Below are 26,153 nucleotides of genomic sequence, written 5' to 3' on the forward strand. Positions count from 1 at the left end.
TCCAGTGAGTGAGAGAGAAGTTACGCAATACGTATACGTAAGTATAAGACGATTAAAGAAAGAAACTTTGTATATTATGAGATGGGGAGAAGTTCTTTAAGCGAGCAGCATGGAAAGAAATCTCCAAGCAGGCACTGAAATATTCCACATAAGCAGTTCCAAGTGGAGCCCAAAATTTGTAGGCAGATCCCCTCTAAGGTAAAGTTTTAGCCTAATTGTTGAGGGTGTAAAACGGTCAGTTTGGTCCGATTTCAGCCGAGTTGAACAGATTTTGGGATGGGAATGGGTGAAATCGAAGCCGAACCGATAAGGGAAGGTTCGGTTTTGGTCTGATTTTGGTTCTTATCCGTTTGATATTGGACTCGTTTCGGTTTATATACCATGTATATATGTAAACAATTATGGGAAAACATGTTTTTTTCTGGTTTCGGGTTGGTCTCGGTTTTATATCAGTTTCGATCCGATTTTTAGCTTCAATGTGGTTTTTTATCAATCCGATGTGATCCGGTTTACAACAGAAAATTTATCCTCTCAAACTTGGAAATCCAACTATCCACCCAACATTTGCTAGGATCAAAAGACACCACTATCCATGTTTTTATGGTTGAATTTCCAAATCTGGTGTACTGGACAATGCACCGCATTTGAGAGGATAAAGATCTTTTACAACATGTAACTACATATATATTAAAGAATAATGTTGATTTGAGCACTTCTATTGATCTTTCACGCTTGTTATATTTAACTATGGAAGTATGTTTGGGCAGTTTCAATCCATCCAAAGTTTTAAGTTGTTTTTGTGGAAGTTTTAAATAAAGGTTTATTTACTAGGAGTCGGCTTTCTAGGTTTATGAATATTGATATTCTTTATTGGTTTTATAAGAAAGAATAGGAGACTTATTGGCATATCCTGTTATCTAGTGAGTTAAGTAAGCATACGTAGGCAACAGGTCCTTTAGGGAAAATTATCACCTCAATTTGCCTATCTGTCAATTTTTTCAATTCCCTCTAATAGAGGGAGGTGGACCCCATCTAGGCAGTATATTCAGGTAGAGAGTGGAATTGAGGAAATTGACGGTCATATTTAGTATTGAGCATTCATTATCTTTGTCTATGTTTGACCTTCTCCAAGAGATATCACATGTGGATCATTTGACTATTATTCGTGATGGTAGTTATTATTCGAGAACGGGAACGAGTGAAGCAGGCTGGGTTGGGCAGCGATTTTACTTTAATTTTGAATTACTTGTAGTTTTTATAAAAGGAAGCAATTTTCTGTACGAGAGTGTGGCCTATGCCAGCACTCCCATGTGTCTATCTCTCTCCTCCTTATCTCTCTCCTCCTTAAAACAAGGGAGCAGAGGTGTCTTTTCACATGAGAAGAAGAGAGATAGACTCATGGGAATGCTAGCGTAGGCCACACTCCCAGACAGAGAATTTTTTCCCTTTTATAAATTATGAATTTGTAAGCAGTGCACAGGATGCGAAAGTCCAAAATGTCTTACAAGGGTTGCACAAAGCCCAAGGAAACGGATAGATAGATGTAGACATGTAGACATATTGTACATATGCACTTGGATTGTTTATAGCTCAAGGTTTAGCCAAACATGTTTGGGAGGAATGCTTACATTGCACTATTGATGATGTGTATTCCTACTGTTTATATAAAATGTTATTTTTTTTTCATTAAAAAATATTTAAAATTTATGATTATAAGAGAATGCACATATGTGTGCATGGTAAGTATTGGAAAACATGTCACTATATGAGAGGATATTTGATTGAAATGGGTTATGAAATTTGACATACGACCAATAGATACCACTCTTTAGGTATCCAATGGTCAGAATTATCATCACTCATTCACGTGTAAAATATAATGTGCCTGCTTGGTGATTACTTTCCAAACCGCCCCCTCTTGTAAGAATTTTTTCCATGATTATGGATGTGTTGTAATAAACTAACGGGGAGCTGTTTTCTGGGTGGGATGCAAGGGCCACGCTACATGCACCAAACAATGAGAGGGCACGGGAAGACACAAAAGGGGGCGGAATTTCCACCATACATGGGGGGCATGGCGGTCATTCCGGCCCTTGTTGTGTGTGGGCGTTACCCCTACATCTCACGCAAAAAACTCTCTCCCTAAACTAATGGGAAAAAGAAACACCGGAAACCAGAGTGAGATTCTACTGTAACCCCTCTCAAATAATGAGATGTGAGACCTATACTGACACCATCTCTCATTTTTGGCTCATCATGTTGATGATATTATTCTCTACATTACCATTAGTGTGGCGCATAGATTCCTCCGCATACTGGCTTCATGGGAAACCCTCTTCCCCAATCTAATAATACGCAGCCAAATGAACTAAAATAATCCTATCCTCCCTTGTGCCTATTTTTTAGGTTTTCGAGAGAGATTTCTTTCCTCTGGATAAAGACATTTGGTTTGCCCTCATTGTGGATCTATCGATCCAGATCATTCAGTTGGTGAAGTACCTCAAAATTTGGTGGTGACGATAAGATTATCAAACAGAAATCTAATTGCCGCTTTAATGGGTTTCTTCCTGGTGATTTTCACCTCATACTTCTTAAGATCCTACAGTCATCATTTACTACCAACTTGACTTTGAGCCGAAGTATAGATCAACAAATTGAATGGCTAAGATGGTTAAGTTTGTGGGTCTCAGACCTGTTGATAATTATCATCATCACGATTTTGATGACTGAAGCCAATCTGTTTAAATTTGGTTCTTGAAGAAATAGGACTCACACAAAAATTGATGCTGAGCAACCCCCATAAAGCCTTATAACTTCCAGGCCTGAAATTGAAGCAGACCCAATTACAGGATTGTACCTCAGCAGCCAATTCCAATGTTGATTCTGACCGATCCAACTCATCCGATCCCTGCACAGTAACTAGGGTTAGGGCATTAAAATACCAATTCCAAGACCCAATCCAATCAACCTAACTGGTGCAACTCCAAGTTTGTATGAATTTCATTTAGTTTAAGACAGTGAAGAAGTTAAGTTTTGCCTGTCAACTAAGAGAGATGTACTAGCAAAAATATCTCCTCTACCAAATAAAGTTCAGTTGCACCAAGAACATTCAATTCTATGGTCCTAAATGAGATTAGTCATATATATCCATGGCCGGATATCTTAGATTGCCTCACGTGACTACAGTGAACGTTTCATACAAGTAATGGCTCCAATACATTCACCATCTTGTTGAATGTAAACTCATTTGCAAGCTCAGGCTTTTGAAGAACATGTCAGTATGTGTGATTTGAACTTCTCCAGCTCAGTGAGAACCTCCTCTTCTGGTCTATAAATCAAGTCGCTCATGCGCCATATCTGTGCAAAGGAGAGGCATTATTAGGCACTGAGACTGAAACAACTCGAGAGGAAGAATAAAAAGGAAGACATCACTGCATGCATGTGTGTGTGAGAGAGAGAGAGAGCCTTTGCCCTCGTATGGCCCATAGTGGAATACATGAACCCAAATCGAATTTACAAATCAAAGTACTTGACAAAGATCATGCCATATTTTAGATGCGTAAGACAGAGTGACATATCTGGTGTTCAGGGAGTAAAAACAATGCTGGAGAACATGAATTACCTCCCCAGGGTGGCAGGGATTGCAATGTTTAATGGATATCTGATAGTTCACTACCCCTGCAAGATGTCTCTAATATGGAATTATACTTATCCATGTAACCTATTACAGCATAATAAGTCCCAGCAAAAGTAAGTTCTTTTTTTTGGATAGGTAGGCCCCAAGAAGAGTTGAACTCGTGACCTCTTAATTGTGAAGTGTTGGTCTTTGGCAACTGAGCTACCCCTTGGGGTTAGTCCCAGCAAAAGTTAATGATTGTCCAAGTTTCACATATAGGCTTCTCTGGCCAGATTATGTTAAAAAAGCGGGCAATCCATCTGAGCGTATTGCTAGAATTCCTCTATGATCAATACAAATATTCCAAAATCTGGCCAGGTGCTTTACCTGTTCAGACTGGGTCATCAGCTTTGACTGATCTAAGGAATCGTTCAACTTCACTCAAATTCCACTTGGTCAAAACAGGTCAACAGGGAAGACAAGTAAATGGGTTAGGACATGTTTTGGCAACTGGATCACAAGGTTCTGAGTTGATTTATCTAGGCCTATCGAGGACTGAGAACATCTCTGTCAGAATTTAGGAAATTGGGGAGAGAAACAACATGCCAAACAGAAAGTGGGGAGTATAAAATATAAAGCAGTAGTGAATTGATAGCTAATCCTCAGACAAGCTAATCACTGTAGACTCAACATCCTAGAAATAGGCAATGGCATCAACATCACTTGGAAAAAATGATCAAAAATGGGTATAGAGACAAACCAGGTCAACTGGAAACTGCACTCTGCACTTGCAGATAACAAATTTAAGGGATGAAGTAGTGCACAAAGAAGAGACATTATGGAATGAGAAATGTCCATTACCTGCAATGTTCCACCCCCACCAGTACTCTCACAATCATCGGACACACTAACAATAGTCCATGGATCACAAGCATTCCAATGAAAGTCAACAACTTTATCCCTGCATAGATCATATTCATGAAAAGTAACATGTTTTATGAGTAAAAAACTTGCCAAGACTTAATACAGGAAAAGGTAAAGCAAGAATTCATTGATCACCAAGACAGAAATCCAGCATAAGATAAGAATGGAGGTATATAAATAATGAAATGTGCAAAATTTTCCACTGGAACAAACAAACAAATGCTACCCTAAGTTTTAAAGTCAAATTAAACCCAAAAAGATAAGCACTAAAATCATGGTCCCTGCATGGATGCACCACTCCAAAGATCAAATTTCACTTCTTACTTTAGTTTCGCAAAATAATGCCACTCGATAAAGATTTTTTATCTCTATTCCACAAGCTGGTTTCATTAATTACACTTATAACTGTCAGACCCACAGCAATTACACAGTCAACCAGGCACTACAATTGGTCAATGGTGGGGGGTTGTTTGGATAACCACCCGGACAAGATCCCAAGCAAACCCAACTCAGACAAGTAACCCAAAAGTTAACAGAAAATCAAACCTTCTCAGATGAAGGTCAAATTCTAGGAATCAGTCACAAATATGTAGATTAGGAACCCTTAAAAGGATGGGAGAGATTCAATGGTCAGATTGAGTATTTGAAGAAACTCAGAATCTGAACATAAATTCCAGCAAATAGAGATTATGAAATTAAATCAAATCAACAAATCAGATTAGGCTGAAACTTGGATTGAATATCACACAAAGTAGGATCAACTAAACCTCCCAATCTGGTTCAGTTCTAATGCAAAGTAATCAAAAGAAAACCAATCTGAGTTATGAATAAACTGAAATAGGGTGATTTCCAATACAAATAAATCCACGGGTCAGAAGCCCTCAAAAACCCTGGTCAAGTTCCTCTTTTTTTTCCTATTTCACGTCGGGGGGGGGGGGGGGGGGAGGAGGCTTAATAACCACCAACCTCACTCAGATCTGATGAACAGATCAGCGTGAGGTTACAAAGTACGCTGAAAAGTAAGCCAAAACAGGAGAGCCATAGGGAGGAATAGATCAGTGATTGAAAGGGTTTTTAAGATCAAATGAATCACCAATATAAGAACCCGAAACTGAGATTAAGAACTACACAAATCAGTTGTGAAAACCTGGGATCAGAAGTATCGATCGATGAAAGAATAAAACAGTACCTGATTTGAATACAAACAGAGTATGAACTAGAAATAAGAAAACCAGGTTTCCCACCCACAGGAGCAGATTCCCTCTGTCCTAATAGCTTCACGCCTTGCTCGATCTCACAGTAGTTGCAGACTTGCAGCGAAGAAGCTTCAATTTAGTCTATAACGTGTTTGAGCTGTTGACTCTACAGAGATTAAATAGAAAAGCACCAAGCCCCATAGTCTAATTCATTCTATAACCAATAATTCTAATGGAAAAAAATAAATGTCCTGGACAAGGAACTAAAACTGAAGCTCATAAGAACTACACTGGCAATTTTTGTATGCCACCGTATAGTGAAACATGGCATTCTTGTACCACCAAACTAGTCACTGGAACAGCCCATTGATGACAAAGAAATGTGGGGGTAAGAGAAGAAGTCTGACTGGTGATGTTAAAAGTTCAATTTGAGGTCATTCTCACTATGAGCTTCAACCCTAAGTTTTTATTACACGCTCAAATCCACTGGACAGGAATCAGTACTCAAATCTTTTCACCTCTCCAGTTCACAGCAGATCATGCCTCCAAACCAGTCATCAGGTCAAGATCCACAATATCTGACGTATGATCCATGAGATTAGGATGACAGAACAAAGACGCATACCAAATCCTTCCCCCCACTGCTAATGAGATAGGATTTGTAAGGCATGATCAGGTTTCAGGTTGGGCTTCATACTGTCAAACCATGGTGAGTCTGGGTTCCAAACACACAATTTACCATGGATCATGAACATGTGTGGCCTAAATCTCAACTCTTGTTCTTTGTTTTTTTTTTCATTTTTCTCTTTGAATTATTCTGCATTATCTCTTGCCTGGTGCTACCCACTGTTGCTTTTTCCCTGCACCGTCCTGTCCTGTCCCACTCCGTCAGCAGGTTGGAGCAGACCCAGTTAGTTCTGGTGTTGGGTCAAGTCTGGTTCAGGTTAGTACCAAATCCAACCAGTTGAGACCCCTATGAGGGGTAACTTGTAATCATGTACAAAATATTAGAAGCAAAATACTGGATCACATTATTAAGCCACAAGCATATGCAAATATGAGCAAAAAGCTTCACACCTGTGCCCAGCATGTTGGAAGAACAAGCCCGGAGGAGAATTTGGCATTCTTGTTCCAACACGTTCCTTCTTTTTACCAACCTGAAATATGATATGGATTTTGGGAAGTAAGTTGTTCCTAATTACATAATAATATGACAAACAGAAATCAGTTACATGGTTTCCAATATCAGAAATTAGGGCCTCATCAATATATTCTGTTTTCATATGATCCAAGCATCTGGAGTACTCCATCTCTCCTAGTCAAGTATTTTGTTTACAATATCCTAGTCAAAAAGTTTCTCTCAGAAGTGGCCAAAGAATAAGCTGAAGTACCCTAGTTAAACTAACATTCAGAAAAATTGGCATGTTTTTGTTTAGTTAGATTGATTGAAGAAGAATTTGATATTCAAAAGGAAGAGTGCAAATAGGAATTGGAAGAGAATACACAGTAACAGCTTTAAACCCTAAAAGCTGAAAGTGAATGATGCAGTTGCATATCCATGACTGGACCGGCTTGACCCAGTATAGAAACCCAAGCCGAGAAGAACCAGGTCCAAACCTGGGATCTGGTCCCAATGTCCCATAGAGGTACATAGGGGTTTGTTCAAATGTTTAGAAGTTTTTTTTTCATTTGATATTGGGTTGGAGTTTGTTTCAAACTCTACCATAGTTTTAGTGTTTGATTAGGAGACTTTCTTTCTCTTTTTTTCCCTGTTATATATGTAACCTAGTCCATCGAAATATGCAGTTTTGGGGATTGGATGATATGAAATTTGAGATCTCAAAAGGCTGTTAAGCTTCTGTCTGCATGACCTGTTGGTTGGTCAGTTCCTCCTCTTCCTCTCTACTCAAACCAGGCCTGATTTCCGCCTCTAAGTTTCTGTTATATTGTTCTTTCCTTATTTTTATACTTCTCCTGTGATTCTATTCCCTGTTTCTTGTTTATTACTGTTCTTCCTTTTTCCTTGTTGTTGGCAGTAATCCTGAGTTGGGGTAAAATCATGTTGGTCGAACCGTGGGTCAGAGAGAGGAAAATAAAATAATGGAATAGCTTGTATTAATGATAGAAAGGCCCATCTATTTATAATAGAGGGGAAGTTACAAATAATAGAAGCTAGGTGATGTGGGACTAAAACCCACATAACCGACATAAGCTAATAACACTTAATAACATAAAAATACCCCCAAAAGGACCAGAATACCCCCACGGTATTCTGGAGTACATTATTCTAACACTCCCCCTCAAGCTAGATTATACAAATATTAAAGAAAGAAGATCCAGCTTGGACTAAAGAAAAAACTCTCTCCATAACAATACTAACACTCCCCCTCATGTTGGCGCATACAAGGTACTAATGCCCAACTTGAATAAAATGGGAAAAAATAAGTTATAGCAGAACCCAGCTTCAAGATGAATGCAACTCCCAAATAAACCTTCAAGAACTTTGAAAAAAAAGACCTTCAAACTTGGACAGATATGATCAGCAAACCAGGACTGGAATATCTTCCAAAAAAGGCAGCTTTCAACGATCTTCAATAGCTATCCAGTGATGAATCTCAGGTTGTCATAAAGACAAAATCTTGAAGTTAAATAACTAGAGCAGCCAGCAGCGAAAACAAACTGAATCAGGCAGCGGAAAAAATACTGTATCAACCCAACTGAAAGTCCTCAAATAGGCAACAACCAAATATCTTCAATACTCTTCAATACTTCAATCTCCCCCTTACGACAAACTCAGCCCAATAACAAAGTAGATACCCATTGGCAATGGTGAAAACTATGATCTTCTATGTATTACACCAAGTGTTTTCTGCAAGTTCTGCTTCTACAATGTCTGCAGGTGTACTGTACATAATCCCCTCTCACGTATAGTACACGTGGACATAACAGAGATGATGTAAGGTTTAAGGGCAAAAATGTAACTTTCCAGAATTTTCCAAAGGTGCTATGGGTAAGTAAAAAGGAAAGAATGGCAAAATTGTAATTTACCAAAAGTTTCCAAAGGTGTTATGGGTAAATACCAAAGGTATGGGATATGAAGGGAATTAGAATTATTGAAAGGGAACGGTGTTGGAAAAAAGGATGGCATGGCTGTAATTTGGTGGGATCCACTTTTAAATACAATCCAAGCCAAAGGGCAAACTGATAATAAACCAGAATTTTCAAGGGTCAATTGGGTAGTCAAATAGGGGAATGTATTAAAAGATAATGGCAGTTCCGTAAATAACCAGAATTTTGTAAGGGGCCCTTGGTAAATAAAAAAGTAATGGATCAAAGAAACATTGCAAATAACATAAAGTTGAATAAGGGATGGCATTCTGATAAATATGGTGAACAGGTTATGATTCCTTTGAAAAAAAAAACAAAGAAGGCCATAGGGTGTAGGAGTAAATAATTTCAAAAAATAAGGGTAAAGTTGGAAACTCAAATAAGGTAATGATGGCACATGATGACATGAAATTTTAGAGAATGGCTTAAGTGAAATAAAGAGAGAAAGGAGGGGTAATAATTAAAGGTAGGGTAATAGCATTACATACCAACAACAAAGAAGCCATTCGTAAAAAGATACTTCACTAAAACAAATAGAGAGGGTAGGGGCAAACTTGGTAAATAGGCAATAAAACAAAGTGGAAACCGTGGAACCTGGAAAATAAGGTTTAACCGAGAAGGTGTTAGAGACCTTCACGGTACCAACTAGGGGAACCTTCACCTTCAATTGCGGAAAGAGCACCTGGGGCGCAAAACCAGAACCAAGACAATGGTGGAGACAGAATATCGCCAGCTTGAAGTCGTATCTTCCTTCGAAAGACACGAAGAAATACTTCAACAAGTCTTTTCTTGTAAACGAGAAACAAGAAAGAAACCACAACCCTCTCCTTCTTTGATCAGCAAATCGACAACCTCTCCGGCTGAGAAATCCGCAAACGATAGCATCAGTCGATTGCACCGATCGAAGAAAAAATTAAGAGAAAACCCACAAGGATAGATCATAATCAGTGGAACCGGCGAAGAAATTCTGGGAACCCAAGTATTCAGCTCTCCAGGATTTGCAGCAGCATATGAATCCCCAAACTGTAGGATTTTCGGCAACAGCAAGCGATGCAAAATATCAGTCATCAGATTCTTCAACCTTCCGACTCTTCACCAAGGCGGAAAACCCATCAACAAAAAAACAAGTAACGATACTGGCAGTGGCTCAAGAGCCAGATCTGAAACAGAGTATGATGAAGTAATCGTAACCAGAAAAATTCCCCAATTGATACAACCAAAGGAACCGTGGGTAGAACAAAGAGATTTTCTGACCCAAATAAAAAGTGAGCCCAACTTCAATCGATTCCAGCAAACGACAGCAGTAATAGAACGATAGCTCTAAACTCCAGCCCCTCGATCAACGGCAAATCGAGAAAAAAAAAATTTGTTGTACCTTCAACAATAGATTGGTTGTGGGAGGGCAGCAACTGAATCATTGGTTTAGGTTTTCCTCATTAGTGCTGCCCTCTTACAAGAAAAAAGAGGCTAAAAACCTGAAGAAAGAGAAACCGAGAGAGAGAGAAAAGAGGAAGAAGTCGATCGAAGAAAAAAAGGGGTTTTTCTTTCTTTCTAACCTAGATCAGACCTGCTTTGATACCATGTTGGTCGAACCGTGGGTCAGAGAGAAGAAAATAAAATAATGGAATAGCTTATATTAATGATAGAAAGGCCCCTCTATTTATAATAGAGGGGAAGTTCTAAATAATAGAAGCTAGGCGATGTGGGACTAAAACCTACATAACCGACATAAGCTAATAACACTTAATAACATAAAAATACCCCCAAAAAGACCAGAATACCCCCACGGTATTCTGGAGTACATTATTCTAACACATTAGAACTCAATTGAGTCCTCACAGATCAGGCTGGGACTTGGGGTTTTACTTCTCCACCTATGGCGACCCAAACCCTAGAGGTTCTCCACCCAAATCTCCTGCTGTGAGATCGAAACCAGCAACCAGACTGATCTACTCCTACTGTCGGATTCAGTTTCAGACATAAAAAACAACCTTCTGCTAGCTGTGTTGGGTGTTGGTTGACTGGAATCAAAAGACCTACAAGATAAGAATCATCGCCTCAAATTTCAGGTTGATTGGTGGTCTATTGAAAGAGTTCTCTCAATCGAAACAAATGTGATTTTACTGCTGGTTATGTTTCATTGTGATCTATGTAAAATTCTTTCTTATTTTATATTTAAGGAATACATACTCTATTCAGAAATTCCAGAAACATCCTCACTTCAACTTTTTATTTCCTGTTTAGCCATGAATTGTTCTGCATATTTACAAAATTGTCACTGCTGCTAATTTGGATTTGAATCACTTTTGTGATTTTGGGTTCCATAACACGGCTTTGCATTAGTGAACCTCTCTAAATGCAACTGTAAGGAATCAATTACCCAAGGGGAGAGAAGCCAATAGATCAGGTCCTACTGATTTTAGCTTCTGATTATTTTCAACCCCATAAACCATTGAATTCATTCTTTTACAAAAAGATAGGACCACCACAAGCTCCAATTTATTGTTGTATATAAAGTTTTTAAGTACTGAAAGATATCTATTACTAAACCCAATTTTTCACCTTGCTGAAATATCGAGAGACCAACAATCATTCATCCATGAATTTCTTTCCCGCTACCCCCTTTTTTTGTAAGAGAGAATTTGGCTTTCAGAGTGGGAGAGATATAAAATGTGAACTTCAGATTGATGCATAAATTGCAACTAGCCTGTACTTATAAAAAGTAACATCGCATTGGGTCACTAATTAATGAGAATAAAGCTGTCACACAAACAGAAATAGTGAGATTGTTTTACCTTCTCATGATCCCAAACATTTAAGAAACCATCCTCTGCAGAACTGCCAAAAACAGATGACTTGTCCGGAGACCACTGGAAAAGTAATAAACTGCATATTTAATGAAACACTAAAATACCCAAGCACACTACAAATGCACATTAACTTTTTTTTGGGGGGGGGATATTATCAAATACCTGCACACAAAGAACAGCAGCTTTGTGACCTTCAAACTTATAGATGGGTGACCCAACACCACCAGAAATGAGGTTTCGGCGGTCAAACATACGAACAGAAGTATCAGCTGACCTGTAAAAGAGAAACAAATTCAAATTCTGGGCAAAAAGAAAAGCTTCATGAACCCCTCCAAGAAAAACAACAGTATCCTACATTGATCAACATATCTGCACTATAAATTCAATTGACAGCCTTTGGTAAGCATGGCAGCAGGATAACTACAAGAAAAACGAAAATAGGCACGTACCCAGTCAAAATAAGGTTTTCATCATGTGGATTCCAATCAATGCAGTGAAGATCAGCATTATGAGCTTTCTCAACCTAGCCATCAAGACAAACAACAGAACATCAGTATCAAAATCTGGGTTGAGGTAAACGGGGAAAAGTAATACTACAGGTTAAATGCATCTGGAAGAAGGCCAAGAAAAAAGAGGGGGGGGGAATGGATGTAACAAAATGCCATTTATACTCGGGCTTATCCCATTGAACCCATAATCACATTAAAGCTATCCAGGTGAAAAGACCCAGACTTCTTGATGCACAATAAACAAATGGCCCAACAAAGTCATTATTTAGGGGGGGTGGGGTTAGGACAAAGTTCATTATGTGAGGTAACCTGAACATAAGAAACCAGCCCTTTTATCTTAAGCTAAAGAGGGGGGGGAGGAGGGGAAGGGTTCATAAATTAACCAAACACCACCCTCCCCAAAAAAAAAAGAGCCCAACCAAATCTACTACTTTTTTCTTAATCAAACTTACTTGCTCATATATGTACCTTCTATTTGGCATAGATAGGCTTGTTTATAGTTTTACAACTTTTTTTTTGTTGGGTGTGTTGGGGGGGGGACAAACTATGATTTTTTTGGTAAAAAAAGAAAAGCATCAAAAAAGTATAGTAGATATTGAGAAAATATACTGAAATGTACAAGGTGTATCTTATATATATATATATATTTTGCTAATAAAACAAACAAAAACTCAGCCTTATCCCAACTAAATGGTGTCAGCTACATGGATCTTGCCCTCAAACAGCTCTATTCGAGGTCATACTTGATACAAGGCCTAAGCTATGCATGTCTTTCCTCACCACTTCTCCTAAGGCCATATTAGGTCTGCCCCTGGCTCTTTTAGTTCCTTCAATCTGAATCAAATCACTGCTCCATAGTGGAGCATTCAAAGGCCTTCGTTGAACATGGTCGTGCCACCTCAAACGACTTTCTCATAGCTTATCATGTATCGGAGGCTTGGAGCTACTTCTAGATCAGTTCTAATATGATCATTCCTTACTTTATCCTTCCTAGTTTTGCTACTCATCCATCTCAACATCATCTCCACTAAACTGAATTTATCTATATGATGCTTCCTAACTGCCCAACATTACACACCATACATCATAGCCAGTCGTATGGTTGTCCTTTTCATTTAAGTTTTAGAGGAATATGCCAATTACACAACACTTCAACGCACCTCTCCACTTCATCCATCCCATTTTAATTCTTTAGTATATCACCTTCTTATTTATGATTGAGCCAGATACCTAAATAATCACTTTGTGGAATCTCTCTCTCATCAATTTTCATCACCACATTATCCATCCTAGTGTAACCACACCATATACTCCATCTTCATTCTACATATCTTAAAACCTTTTGATTCCAAAGTCGATCTACATAACCACAACTTGGTGTTAATCTCTGCTTTGTCTCATCCAACAAAACAATATCATCAGCAAAAAGCAAGGAACCTCATCCTGAATGTCTTTGGTTAAATCATCCATGATAAGCACAAACAAATCAGGGCTTTAAGCTGATCCTTGATGTAACCCAATTGTAAATGGGAATTCACTACTTTGGCCCCTCACAATTCTTAAACTTGTCACCGCACCATCATACATATCTTTAATTATGTCCACATATTTACTTGAAACACTTCTCTTCTCTAGTACTTCCTAGATTAACTCCCTAGGGACTTTGTCATAAGCTTTTTCTAGGTCAATAAAAAACCATATGGAGATCCTTCTTGTAATCTCTAAATTTTTCCATGAGTCTCCAAAATAAATAAGCTTCTGTTGTGGATCTTCCTGGCATAAAACCAAATTGGTTCTCCATAATAGTAGTTTCTTGTCTCAGGTGGGTTTCAATAACCCTCTCCCATAATTTCATAGTATGACTCGTTAGTTTTATGCCTCTATAGTTATTGCAACTTTGAATATCACCTTTATTTTTTGTAAATTGGAACCGCGATGCTTCTCCTCCATTCATCTGGCATTTTCCATGTGTTCATAATCTTATTAAACAGCTTGGTTAACCAAGATAAACCATTGATTCCTAAGCTCTTCAACACTTCTATTGGGACTTCATCTAGGCCTTGTGCCTTACCAACTTTCATCCTCCTTAAAGCTACTTTTACTTCAGACATCCTAATTTTTTGTATATATCTACGACCAAGGTTCAAGAACTCGGTTTTGGTACAAGTTTCGTCGTGGCCAAAAACTAAGTTGGGCCGAGATCTCGGCAAGTTGTGGTAATTTTTTTTTTAACTCGATGCCTAGTTTCGGTGGGTTTTAGACCTATTTTGGGGCTGAAACTTGGTACTAGGCCTATTTTAGGCCATTTAAACACAATGGCACTATTAAATTTTGCAAAAATAAAGTCTAAATAGGCGTTTCACTTCGGACCCTAGGTTGGTAAGCGACAACATACTAATAGGCCCTATTCGACACATAATTTAGTAATTGAATGCAATCAAATCATACAATAAATATAAAACAACTTAAATAAACATTACAAATGTAAAAGTGTACAATACATCAATCTTAACATATCACATCTATCATCCCATGCCATATTGCCGAATCAAGTAATCATCTCCATATCGTGCCATATACGAGTCCCATGTCATAGTGATGTTATAGTATCGCACATAGTCTGCCACACAACTCATACAAGTGTTGTCATCAACATATTCCAAGTTCCCTATCTTAGGGTATAGAAGAGGCGGTTGCGATGAGATCGATCCACTATTATTGCCACCAAGTTGTTGAACTACCATCGACATGTATGGGTGTGGCTAGGTTGGGACTGGGAATATGTCCACAAAACCTGACCTAGTGCTTTGGTTGTCGAACTCATGTGTTGGCTGCCCAAACTGACCATAGCCACTATATTTGGAACCGGTGCTCTCCTGGCCATAATCAGTCATACTGAGGCTGAGATGCATACCACGACTGACGCTCACTAGTAATATCTATACTCATGCTTCCAAAACTTTGAAGCATGGTCTTCATACTCATGTCATCATCCTGAGCTTGTGAATATTTACGACGTGGGAGTCTCTGGTACGTAGCAAGGGCACCATAGTGCTGATCCTGTGTGACATGTGTAAACTGAGTCTCACCTATGTAACGCACAAGCCCCGCCTCCGTCCCCAGCTCATACTGGTACTGCTCGCGCATCTGGTCATCATAATAACCACTACTCCGCATGCCACCACCATCATCATCATCATCAGATTGGTGTTCCTCATCATCAACACTTCCTGCTACAGCCACAAAAGGTCTCGGCGACTTTGAATGTACACGCCCCTCTTCTGACATATAGTCTTCAACCTCTGTACAGGACCACCAGTTGCACTCACAATGGTGGGGTCGGGCCTACCCCCAGCCTGATCCATTTCTGGTGCACCACAATCCCTAGTGAGAAGATTTCTAACAAATCTTGCAAATTTGTAGATTTTGCAACCTCTTCCCTGTCTCCGACAAGTTCTACATCGAAACCACCGTAAAAAATGACCAAAAATGAGCTCCACAACCTCCACAACACATACACACCCACACTCTTCTCTGCCGAGACAGTTGAGTTCTGTCGAGATCTCAACTGTCTCAATTGGGACAACTTAAAGGTGGGTTTGGGTCGAAATCTCGGTCGAACTGAAATCTCGACTCGGCTGAGATTTTGACCGAGTTGGGGAATTTTTATGTTACGACCTCCATCTCATCTCGGTGGTATTTCAAAAAAGTGAGTTTTTACCGAGATCTCAGCAAGTTCTTGTACCATGTCTATGACAAGTGGTGTCTTGATGCGTAATGTAGTCTTCCGGAACACTATTACTCAAAGTGTCTTCATTTAGTAGGCTGCAGAAATAACCTTCCCATCTCTTCTTAATATCCTCATCCCTTATTAGCACTTTACTATCTTCACTTTTAATACATCTGACACGATAAGATCTCTACTCTTCCTTTCTCTCACTTTAGTTATCTTATAGGTACCTTTTTCCCCTTCCTTTGTGCTCAAATTGTTATAAAGTTTCTGTATTTCTTAGCCCTTGCTTTTCCTACAATCTTATTAGTTTCATTTCTAGAAAATTTATACTTTTGTAGATCCTCTACATCCTTAGTCCTTTGCCATGTCTTAAAACTAGTTTTCTTAGCCTTCATGACTGCTTGAACCTCATCATCCCACCACCAAGTCTCTCTAGAGGGGATGACATTTTCCTTTCGATTCACCTAAGACATCTTTAACAACCTTCTTAATACAAGTAGTCATCTCATTCCACATCGTATTAAAGTCACCCTCAAAGTCCCACTATCCATGTTTGACCACTTCATCAGTAAATGATTTCAAAATATCTCCTTTTAACTCATCACCTTATCCTAGGGCAAATAAGCTCTCACCTTTCTTACGACTATGTGTAGTGAGGCACATATCCACCATCTTATTTTTGCTAATACTGTTTGTTAAAAAATTTAAAATACATATTGCAATATATTTCTAAAAAAATGCAATTTGCTACGAAAAGGTAACCAATTGATATTTCTCTCTTTTTTATTTTATTTTCTAGTATTAGTTTTGGCATTATCTCATGTTGGGGAACCAAGACCATTGCAGAGGTCTTGGGTTCTTATAATTTGCCTTTTATATCATGATAAGTGGATCAAGACTCACTATTTGGGGGCACCAACTAAGGTGACAGATGGCTCGATGTGTTAATCTACTTGAATCACAAAAAGGAATTTACATACAGATCTAAAATGCCCCAAGAAAAAGATCAGATAGTTAGAAATCATATAAAATGCTGACCTTGATGCCCATAATCTTTAAGGTGGGACCCACTAAAGCATATATGTTCAGGTCTCAATCCTTTGAACAATGTATCAGCCTAACAGGTGACAAGTAACTGGGGCTCCAGAGGTCTTGTCCACCCAACCCAAGATATTACCCATAAAATCTTTAAATTTATGCAATAAACTGGACAACTGCATTGTCCTGGATTGGCTATTGCTTGTTGATTTCTTTATCAATGAAGTTTGTTATGAGAGAGAAAGAGAGGGAGGGAGATGCGTGTCATGCAACTTAATAGTAAAATTTGTTTCAAAATTAAACAGGAGGAGAAAAATCTAGCTAGGAAGCTTCTAAATTTATGCTGTGAAATGTAAATAAAAAAGGGCAATCCTGCTTCTAAAGACAGATTTTAGAGATAGGTGAAAGAATAAAATGATATAATGAAATAAACTTATTCATATTAAGGAAAAAACACCCCAGTGTTCTTATTGCCGTGTGTTAAGAATTTAAAATATTCTCTGGAGTAGTAAGTTGCTACTACATACCTCATCAAAAGTGCCACTACTAAGCAATAATAACATCGTCATTGATTAAAAAGCTGAAGTTGTATGTCAACAGTTAAGGGGAAAAACATAACTAGTTCATTAATAGATAAATACTCCAAGTTTATCAATTTATCATAGTACAATTTCTGGTGATTACAGAAAGGCACTCTCCAACAGAAAAAGGGAAGGGGTTAATAGAACCATAGAAACAAAAGGTAATTTAACCTTGATGGCTGGACTAGTGCCAGTTCGTGCATCCCATAGTATAAGGCAAGAATCATCACCCACACTGCAGAACTCCTGCGCACTTCAGCAAAGTTATAGAAAGAATTTTAGCCACAGGAAAAAAATATCAGGAAAATCAGATACAAAAATATAAAAAATGGCCAATATTAATTAAAATAGAAAATGATGAGGAAAAGTTGGGAGAGTTTTCTCTCCAACGCAAGTAACTTTATGAAAATGATGAACTACAGATAGATGATATATGAAGATTCAAGGATGGGGCCTTGAGATTTGAGAAACAGAAAGCATTTTTATCACGCAATGAACAGGCTGTTCAACTATACAAGGAATGGCACTAGTGAGGAACCCATAAGAAGGAAGTCAAGGAACAAAACAGAAAATATTATCTGCATCATGTTGGTCTCACAACATGTGACATTTTGTTTTGTCAAAAATAAATGCTTTCCCCGTGTGGACTATCAATTTTAAAGCTTGAATATTATCTTCTTCTCTGATGTGACCACCAGAAAATGCCATGTAAATTGAATGTGAAATCCTAATCTTAAACCCATGGAAGTTGAATCTTAAAACCTGAAATCATTTAACCACAATGATCCTAGTCACTGGATCTGAAACCCTCTGTGAACCTGGTTGCTGGAGAATGCTTGGAAGAGGAATTGCAGGAGAGTATCAAAGAGAGTCACACAGACAGAACTATCACCGCAGTTGCCGGGAAAATGCCAACAAATGGGAGAGAGGAAGAGAGGTTGAACAAGATGGATATCACCACATATTTAAATACCCAATAAACCTGTTGGCAGAAAATTTGTTGTCTGGTGGTGCAACAGCACATCACAAAGTGTTTGTGACACCCCGATTAGCTCTTATCAAACCCTCTATTATATGAGAATGCATTTCAAGGAAATTGTGATATACCTCGAAGGACAGAATTGCACATCTTCAACAGTATCCTCATGCCCTAGATAGATGCCTCGTGGTCCAACAGTTGGACTGTCTGCAGCTTTATCACCACCCTTTGAGATATGCTTAATACTAGAGCTTCCAGACCCTGGAGATTTTGCAGACCCTGGTTCTGTGGCTGAAGCACAGATATGATCTTCAATACTCCATAGGACCACTGACTGGTCTTTTCCTGCCATAAAAGTATTGGCTAAATATAAGGATATTGAATGGCAAAGACAGAACCAAATGCTGTGATAGGGATAAGAAGAGCAATTAAACCACTCTGGAGAAACAGCAGCTATCAAATTTACCACCCTGCTAAATTGATAATTCGTGTACTATATAGGATTTCATGAGATGACAGAAAGACGGATAAAGAAACCATCAGATGGAAAAATTCCCAACCTCCAGAAAGAACAAAAGGTTCAGTTGGACACATTGCCAGCGCAAATTCAGCATTATCTTGGTGTCCAGTCAATATCTGCAAGGTGAAATAGGTTAACTGTCATTAGACCAAAACAAAAGAACATAAGAATAAAACAAATAAAGATTTCAAGTTCCCAGAAAATAAATCCAATTGCCAGTTTTATCAACTAAAACAAGACTCATCGTCCCTGTTTTCAGACACAATGTCTTTCTGACCAAACAGGCATCAAACATCCAAGAGTAGGGTATTAAAATAATAGAATGCATTTACATTTTTATAAAAAAAATGACAATATTTCTCTTTGTTCTAGCCTTAGTTGTAAATTTCACTTCGGTGGCTATTTCAGTCAGGGGACTGAAATGAAACTTTTGGATATATCGGGCATTTTGTTCAGAAATTTCAGTGTAACTCTTTGGTCAATATATGTATGTATATTTATGGATATGAGCATGTATTAAATTATACCTTTTATAATTTATGTGCATTACATGTTACAAGTTATGCATTGTATATTTACTGTTCCAATCAGCGGTTGGCACAATGATTGAACTGTTGCTTCACTCTTGTGAGAACTTGGGTTTGAGTCTCCTTGTTTACACATTTTTACAATGGGCCATGCGCTTGGGGCATGGAATTGGGTGGAACGAAATTCAAAACCCAAAATTCAGCTAAATTGGGGGAAATTTCAAAAAATAGCTGAAATTGCAGAAAACCGAAATGAAAATGTTAAGGCATGCATATCTAATCGGGTAGGGGCCCACAATGGCCAAAACTTACAACTAAGACAATCCTGCAATATTGAGATTAGCACAAACAGACAAGGTCCTTCTGGAATAGGAAAGCATGAAAATTAGGAAGATCATCAGATTAATGTATATAAAATAATTCCATCTAACTACCTTACTTTTTACATATGCTATTATCCTGACACATGTCCCATCACATAATGGAGCTTTCTCCAGTTAAAATTTCAGCTTTTCTCACCGACACTGAAGCAAACTCCATGGGACATCTCATTTATTTGATTTTCAGTAGAAATCTACCACTAGTTCCAGGGCTCACAATCATACCACTCTCGTTTGCAAAGCACGACACATGATCTTCATGAAAATCCTGTATTTTCTGCACTCCCTATCCATTTGCCCATTTTATTTGATTGCAAAATGATCCTCTCTAGACAGTTTGACATAGATGGATTTGCAGTGATGAATCTGAGTTTTATTTGATTCTATGCTCTAAATCTATAGGTTTGAGTTCTATAATACAGGTATGATGTGTATTTGATTTTATGTTCCTTGGGCAAGTTGGAATCAATTGAGGAATTAACAAAGAGGAGGCTCGTTTGAAGGTGCTAAAATCTGGTTATGAGAGAATGATCCTGAGAAGGTGGATTTACAATGAAAGTGGGTATGGCTGAAGATGTACCAATAAGGCTCATTGAATGTGGAAGACAAAAATGACGAGAGAATGAATTATCTCCCCAAGTCATCAGCCGGAATATTACTGCAGCAACAAAAAAATCACAATTCATGAATTAATAACAATGAGGTTCTGGATTCTGAAAGTTTCCAGACATTCTCCTTAGTTTAAAAACTGAAAATGAGTAAATAGACCTGATAAAATATAGGTCTGGGAATCAATCATTCTGAAATTGGGAGAAAATAAATTGTGTTTTGAGGGAGAGAGAAGGGGGCTTTCACAATACTATCAGAGTGACAGATGTTATTTCGGTGTCGGGGAAGAAAATACAAATGTGAACCTTATAAAGAAAAAATAAAACTAACATTTTAATAGGATAAACCTCCGTTATATGATGGGTATGTGTCAGGGAAGTAGCATATGTAGAGGGTACCTTATTCTCCATGTATATGGAGAGGATCCGGACTCTAATTCACACCAGACATTAGTTAGACATGATGAATGAAGGGAGAAAAAGGAAAACCCAAAAACAAAAACAGACAAAAGGAAAGAGAAGGAAAAAAAAATGGCGCATAATCCTGCAATGGACTAACTATTGAGTTTAGCAAAAACGAACCAGATCTGGTCGAGACTCTGCAGCTCCCAGGACAGCATGACGATTAGGTTGAGCCTCAACGTCCCAAATGAGAACCTGATTACAATCAGGATTCCTTGAACCAGATCAGACAATACTAGTATGGTAAACTTAGAAATGAACAGAATCAAAGATATTGTGTGTATGTTTACATTATTAACTAGATTGATAAACTTAAAAGTAAAAATATGTGGAAATCTTACATCAGGACTATCAGTATGGGTTGCCACTATCTTACTGTTTTGCTGCAATTCCCTAATTCTGTTCACCTGCAGAATCAAATCATCAATTAAAATTCAAAAACCCAGAATATCAACGGGAAATAGGACAGTAGAACATGGAAGTAACCTAATGGGAGCAAACATTTCATATTCAATTAGATAGTGAATGTCTTTTTCACTTTCCAGAGGAGAATGACCATACAACTTTAGGTAAAATAAAATGAGAAAATTTGATCCATTCCCATAAACAAACTGCATGCATGCATCTATAGGAGCTACTTCTCCCCTATGGTCTCCCTTTCTGCATCCCTACCAAAGAAACAACTGTTTGATTTCAAAAGATCCCAAAGTTATGCCTTATGAATTCAGTTAAATGTAATCTCATACGAACTACATTACAAGGGATAGAACATGATGGGCTCTGGGCTTGTAACAAGCCCTCGGTCAAAAATCATTGCATTGAAATGTTTTTTTCCTCACTTAAAATAGATAGAATCTTTATAGCAGCATTTTTTGCAAAAGTGGTTAGATCAGGTATTCTATTATCTTGAGATTTTTTCTATTATCTTATGATTAAAAAAAAATAAGGATGCTGACAACAGTCATGAGTATTAATCCTTCATGTTCCTCTTCTTTTTTTTTCTTTTTTTTTTGGGCTGGGGTGGGGAGGGGGTAAAGCCTTCATGTTCCATTTAAAAGAATCACATTTGAATATCAGGTACACTTGAGATAAGCTGAAAACGAGTCTTTGGTATCAATTAATCCCAAGCATCCAATTGTAGATTGAATATTTTAAAAAACTTCAAGGAGAGTTTTTTAAAATTAAAACCTTATTTTCCTTGGAATATGTGTATTTGGTACTTTTTATAAATGAACACACTCATAATTATCAAATCATGCATGGCCCTGGCTATTCAAACAGCCTATCAAAGGGCCCAACCTTAAAAACAGGTCAGTGACCAGCCCAGGTTTGATAGCTTTGAGCATGATAGAAGGGAGAAATTTTATTTGTACCTATGAGTACATTTTGGCAAGAGACATTGTCCCAAATCACATCTATGCGTTGCTTTAAGAGCAATCAATATATTGGTCTAGGGTGCTAATAACTTGCCACATGTCCTAGAATTAAAAAACCAACCCACGGTTCCATGCATCCCATTCAAGATTTAACTATATCCAAAACCACCTTGAACAGAATTACATGATGGAACTTTTTCCTTGTCTTTTTTTTTTTCCTCTTTTTATGCAATCTTTATTTGGAAGCCATCTGAGTGTCGCCCCTAGTCCTCTAAAAATGAGACATGATGAACTATTGGTGCCACAGTCCCAACACACTCCATAACTACATCACCCCCACAGAGGTGGGAGAGATTCTCCAGAGATAGAGGATGCTCTAGAGAAAACCAATGTGTGTTCAAACCAGTCTACAAGAAGCAGAGTGAATGATTGAACCATTTGGAACATGAGCCAGTAGTTTTACAGTTGTGCCAAAATCATGGAAAATCATTGTCCCAAAACCATAGAGACGCAACTGTCTAGACCACCAAATTTAACACTCACAACAGAATAAAACAGAAATACATAAAATAACTCCATACTTCTCCAGGATGAATAATAGTTTTGAACTTCTTCACAAAGGGAGAGCGGGCTTCTTCATTAAACTGCAAAACAGAAATAATTGGATAGTACTAAGACCAAAGTATAGCATGGATGCTAAGATGAAAAATTGACCAGGAAAAAAATAAAAAGTTACATGAAATTCAGAAGAAAAAAGAGAAAGGATAAGATGAAGAAAACATGATTTCACCTGTGATATGTGCTCTGCTGCAGCAACCCTTGGTTTCACTACTTCACAATTAGCCAGTACAAGTGTGTTTGGAACACTACCATCAGTCTGAAAAAGTTACGTGAAAGAGACATCAACAGAATCATTCAATACCAACAGAGATGAATGTGAACCTTCAATTCTATCTGTTCTTTGAACTTGAATCAATAGATCGAGTAAAAGTACTTTGGAATAATTTGAAAACATTACAATCTCAATGAACTGTGAGATGTAATAACAATTTTATGCAACTCTGTCCCTAAGAACATGCAATAGGTGCTTCTAAAATAGTAAAAATTCTCATCATCATCTAGCATGTAGCAAAATAGTGCAAATAACAAAATGAATACCTGATGAACAGAAGAGTTATAAACTAAAGAACCGGTTTTATATTAAGACCACTTACCTGTTCCGAAAGATAAAGACGCTGACGATTCTTGTATGTCGCTTGCTCTAGCTGGGGACCCCACCTAACAAATGCAGAATAGAAGACAAATGAATAGCACAACATTGGCAAGGATTTAAAATGATCCACAGACCCGAGGACAATCTATTTCCAATAAATAAAGGAAATACAGATCCTACTCTATGATACAGCAAATCATTATTAGTGTAAAAGGCTTATAAACACAACCACATATTATGATAATTTTTTGGTTCAAAGTTTTTCTTTCTTCCTTTTTTATTTTTTAGGTGGATGGGGCAGATGGAATGAGAGGTGTCATGTCCTGAGCCATATTCTTTCTACAACTCTCATGTTTCTTGAGAACTCTCTTCTGAGTTCTGAATTACAGTTGATGGGAAATTTTTCAATATGAGAAATATGGTAATCTATTATCATGTGACAGGCAGATGGATCCTAATACATGATACTGACAGACAACGAAAATCTTATTTAATTTTGAATATATACCAATTTCTGAATTACCATAGTGCCACTAGATGGGATTTCTCTTTCCCCAAAAAAATCTCCTCCTCTAAAAATTAAAATAAATAATTTCTACATAAATATTTGATATTTATAAACATAGTGAAAGAGTGTTTAACAGATATTTCATATAAAATTTTCATGTAGCACTATCATCATAGCAAAGCGTTCCTTAGTTACATATATAGTGTTTCTGTGATAAAAAAAAAAAATTCTTTTTTTAAGAAGATAAATAAGAAGTCCCTTCATGAATTAAAAGGACCCACAGCAGGCTACACAAAAAGAGAGCTTATACTTTATACTGATCTTTCTTTTTAGAGAGAGTGTATACTGGTCAGTCTTTTTCCTCCTTGTTAGGATCTTGTTCCCAGTACCCAATGTCAGTGATATTCAAGTTTCTGCAACATTTTCATAGAATAATCCTGTAAGATTGCCTCTCACTTAGCCCATTCGGAGACTCTAAAAACTGGTTCATGGCACCAATCAAAGGCCCATTATTCCTCTCCCACCATAAAATCAAAAAAAATGACCCAATCATCAAGGACCAAAGCTTGCTGATACTACAATGCATGATCACCTTCATATCCACACACTGATGATGACTGAATGCTTTTCTTTCATGTACAGTTAATATATATGGCTGGATAGTGATACTTTTCATTCGTATATTTTAAGCTCATATATGCATTAAAATGGGTTACTGTACATGATAATGACAGTATAATAGTTCTCCTTCAAATCTCCAGTATTCTCATGTGCAATCAAGACTGAAATTTTAAATTTGGCTTATAGTTTCTCACGTTGACACCAACACGGCTTTGGATAAAATTGGGTCCAAGATACTTCTATGCACTGGCATCTGCGTTTCAAACTTCAAAACGGAAGGACTGCAGCAATCCAAGGGTGCAAAAATAGTACGAGACCACAGATGGACCACCCTAACACAGCATTTTGTCAATATCCTCCCCCACCTCTTCCAAACAAAGAAGAGTGTAAACACATGTTAACAAAGAAGGTTAACGAAATTCAGGGCTGAATTTTAACTATTCAAACATTAAAATATATATTTCATTCAACATATTTTTCTCTCTGTTCTATGCATCACTAAGAAGCCACGTCCTTAACCGACAAAATGAGTAAAGAGGCTGAAGAGCTTCTGCAGCAAAATGTGTTTCACTTCAACTTCCAGCACCCCTCTCAACCTCCCATTCAAACCAAAACGTAATAGAGAGAGAAAAATAAGTTGAATGAAATATAAGCACTTGAAAGCTCAACGAGGGTTTGAGAGCTGACAAAGAACCAGAAACATTGCATGGATGCCAAACCCTAGAATGGTTTTAGAAGTAAACATTATCGGACCACTAGAGAGACAAATACAAGCATAAAAATAAAAAAATAAAAAACCTAGAAGGGAGTGAGAGAGAGAAACAGACCGGCAAGAGAGAGAAGGCCAGACAAGGTTGTGGTTGGCAAGCCAGTCGTAGAGGACGGGAACCAGGGACTTCCATTGTGTGTATCTCTCGTCCACCGATGGCTGCCCTGCTTTCCCTCTCTCCCTCATTCTCTTTTGCTCTTCTTTTGGTTTTCCCGCTCCTCCTCCTTCTTCTTTTTCTTCCTCTCTCTCTCTCTCTCTCTCTCCTCTCCCTTCTTTTGGTTTTCCCGCTCCTTCTGCCGCCTCTCTCTCTCTCTCTCAAAAAGGTCCGAAACTCAAAACAAAATGATATGCCGAAGGGGAAGTCTGTCCTTTTTCTAAAAGACAAGACCGTGAGTGTGACAAGGTTTTAGAGGAGCTTGGTGTAACGTAAAGGTTGATCCACCAAGCAAGGTTCAAAATTCAGGTATCGGACTTGGTACCGATCATTGCCAAAATCTTTCCGGATCAAGATTGGATCAGTACAAATCGGTGACGATCACTAATAAAAATCTCAAAATCATTTTTTTATGGATCGGATTGTGTATCGATCAAAATTGATGGGTGTTTTGATCTTGGGATCGGATCGCCCGATTATTCAGATTGAATCAATCAATATCAATTGATATCGGTCAGTAT

General features: G+C 37.9%; 1 protein-coding gene across 1 annotated transcript; it reads right to left on the reverse strand.

The window, feature by feature from the left end:
• Positions 1 to 2,980: 2,980 nt before the first annotated feature.
• On the reverse strand, positions 2,981 to 25,845 carry LOC122667126 (WD-40 repeat-containing protein MSI4-like). The gene is made up of 16 exons (XM_043863325.1): positions 25,779 to 25,845; positions 25,537 to 25,702; positions 23,582 to 23,645; positions 23,158 to 23,244; positions 22,949 to 23,011; positions 21,333 to 21,398; positions 21,112 to 21,186; positions 19,055 to 19,130; positions 18,623 to 18,839; positions 17,687 to 17,768; positions 12,104 to 12,177; positions 11,817 to 11,928; positions 11,640 to 11,714; positions 6,814 to 6,893; positions 4,478 to 4,577; positions 2,981 to 3,357 (listed from the first exon to the last, which is right to left on the reverse strand). Exons 2-16 carry the CDS (start codon positions 25,662 to 25,664, stop codon positions 3,256 to 3,258), a joined length of 1,401 nt encoding a protein of 466 aa, XP_043719260.1. The 5' UTR covers positions 25,665 to 25,702; positions 25,779 to 25,845; the 3' UTR covers positions 2,981 to 3,255.
• Positions 25,846 to 26,153: the final 308 nt, after the last annotated feature.

Source organism: Telopea speciosissima, chromosome 7 (genome assembly GCF_018873765.1).
Source record: "Telopea speciosissima isolate NSW1024214 ecotype Mountain lineage chromosome 7, Tspe_v1, whole genome shotgun sequence".
NCBI classification, from domain to species: Eukaryota; Viridiplantae; Streptophyta; class Magnoliopsida; order Proteales; family Proteaceae; genus Telopea; species Telopea speciosissima.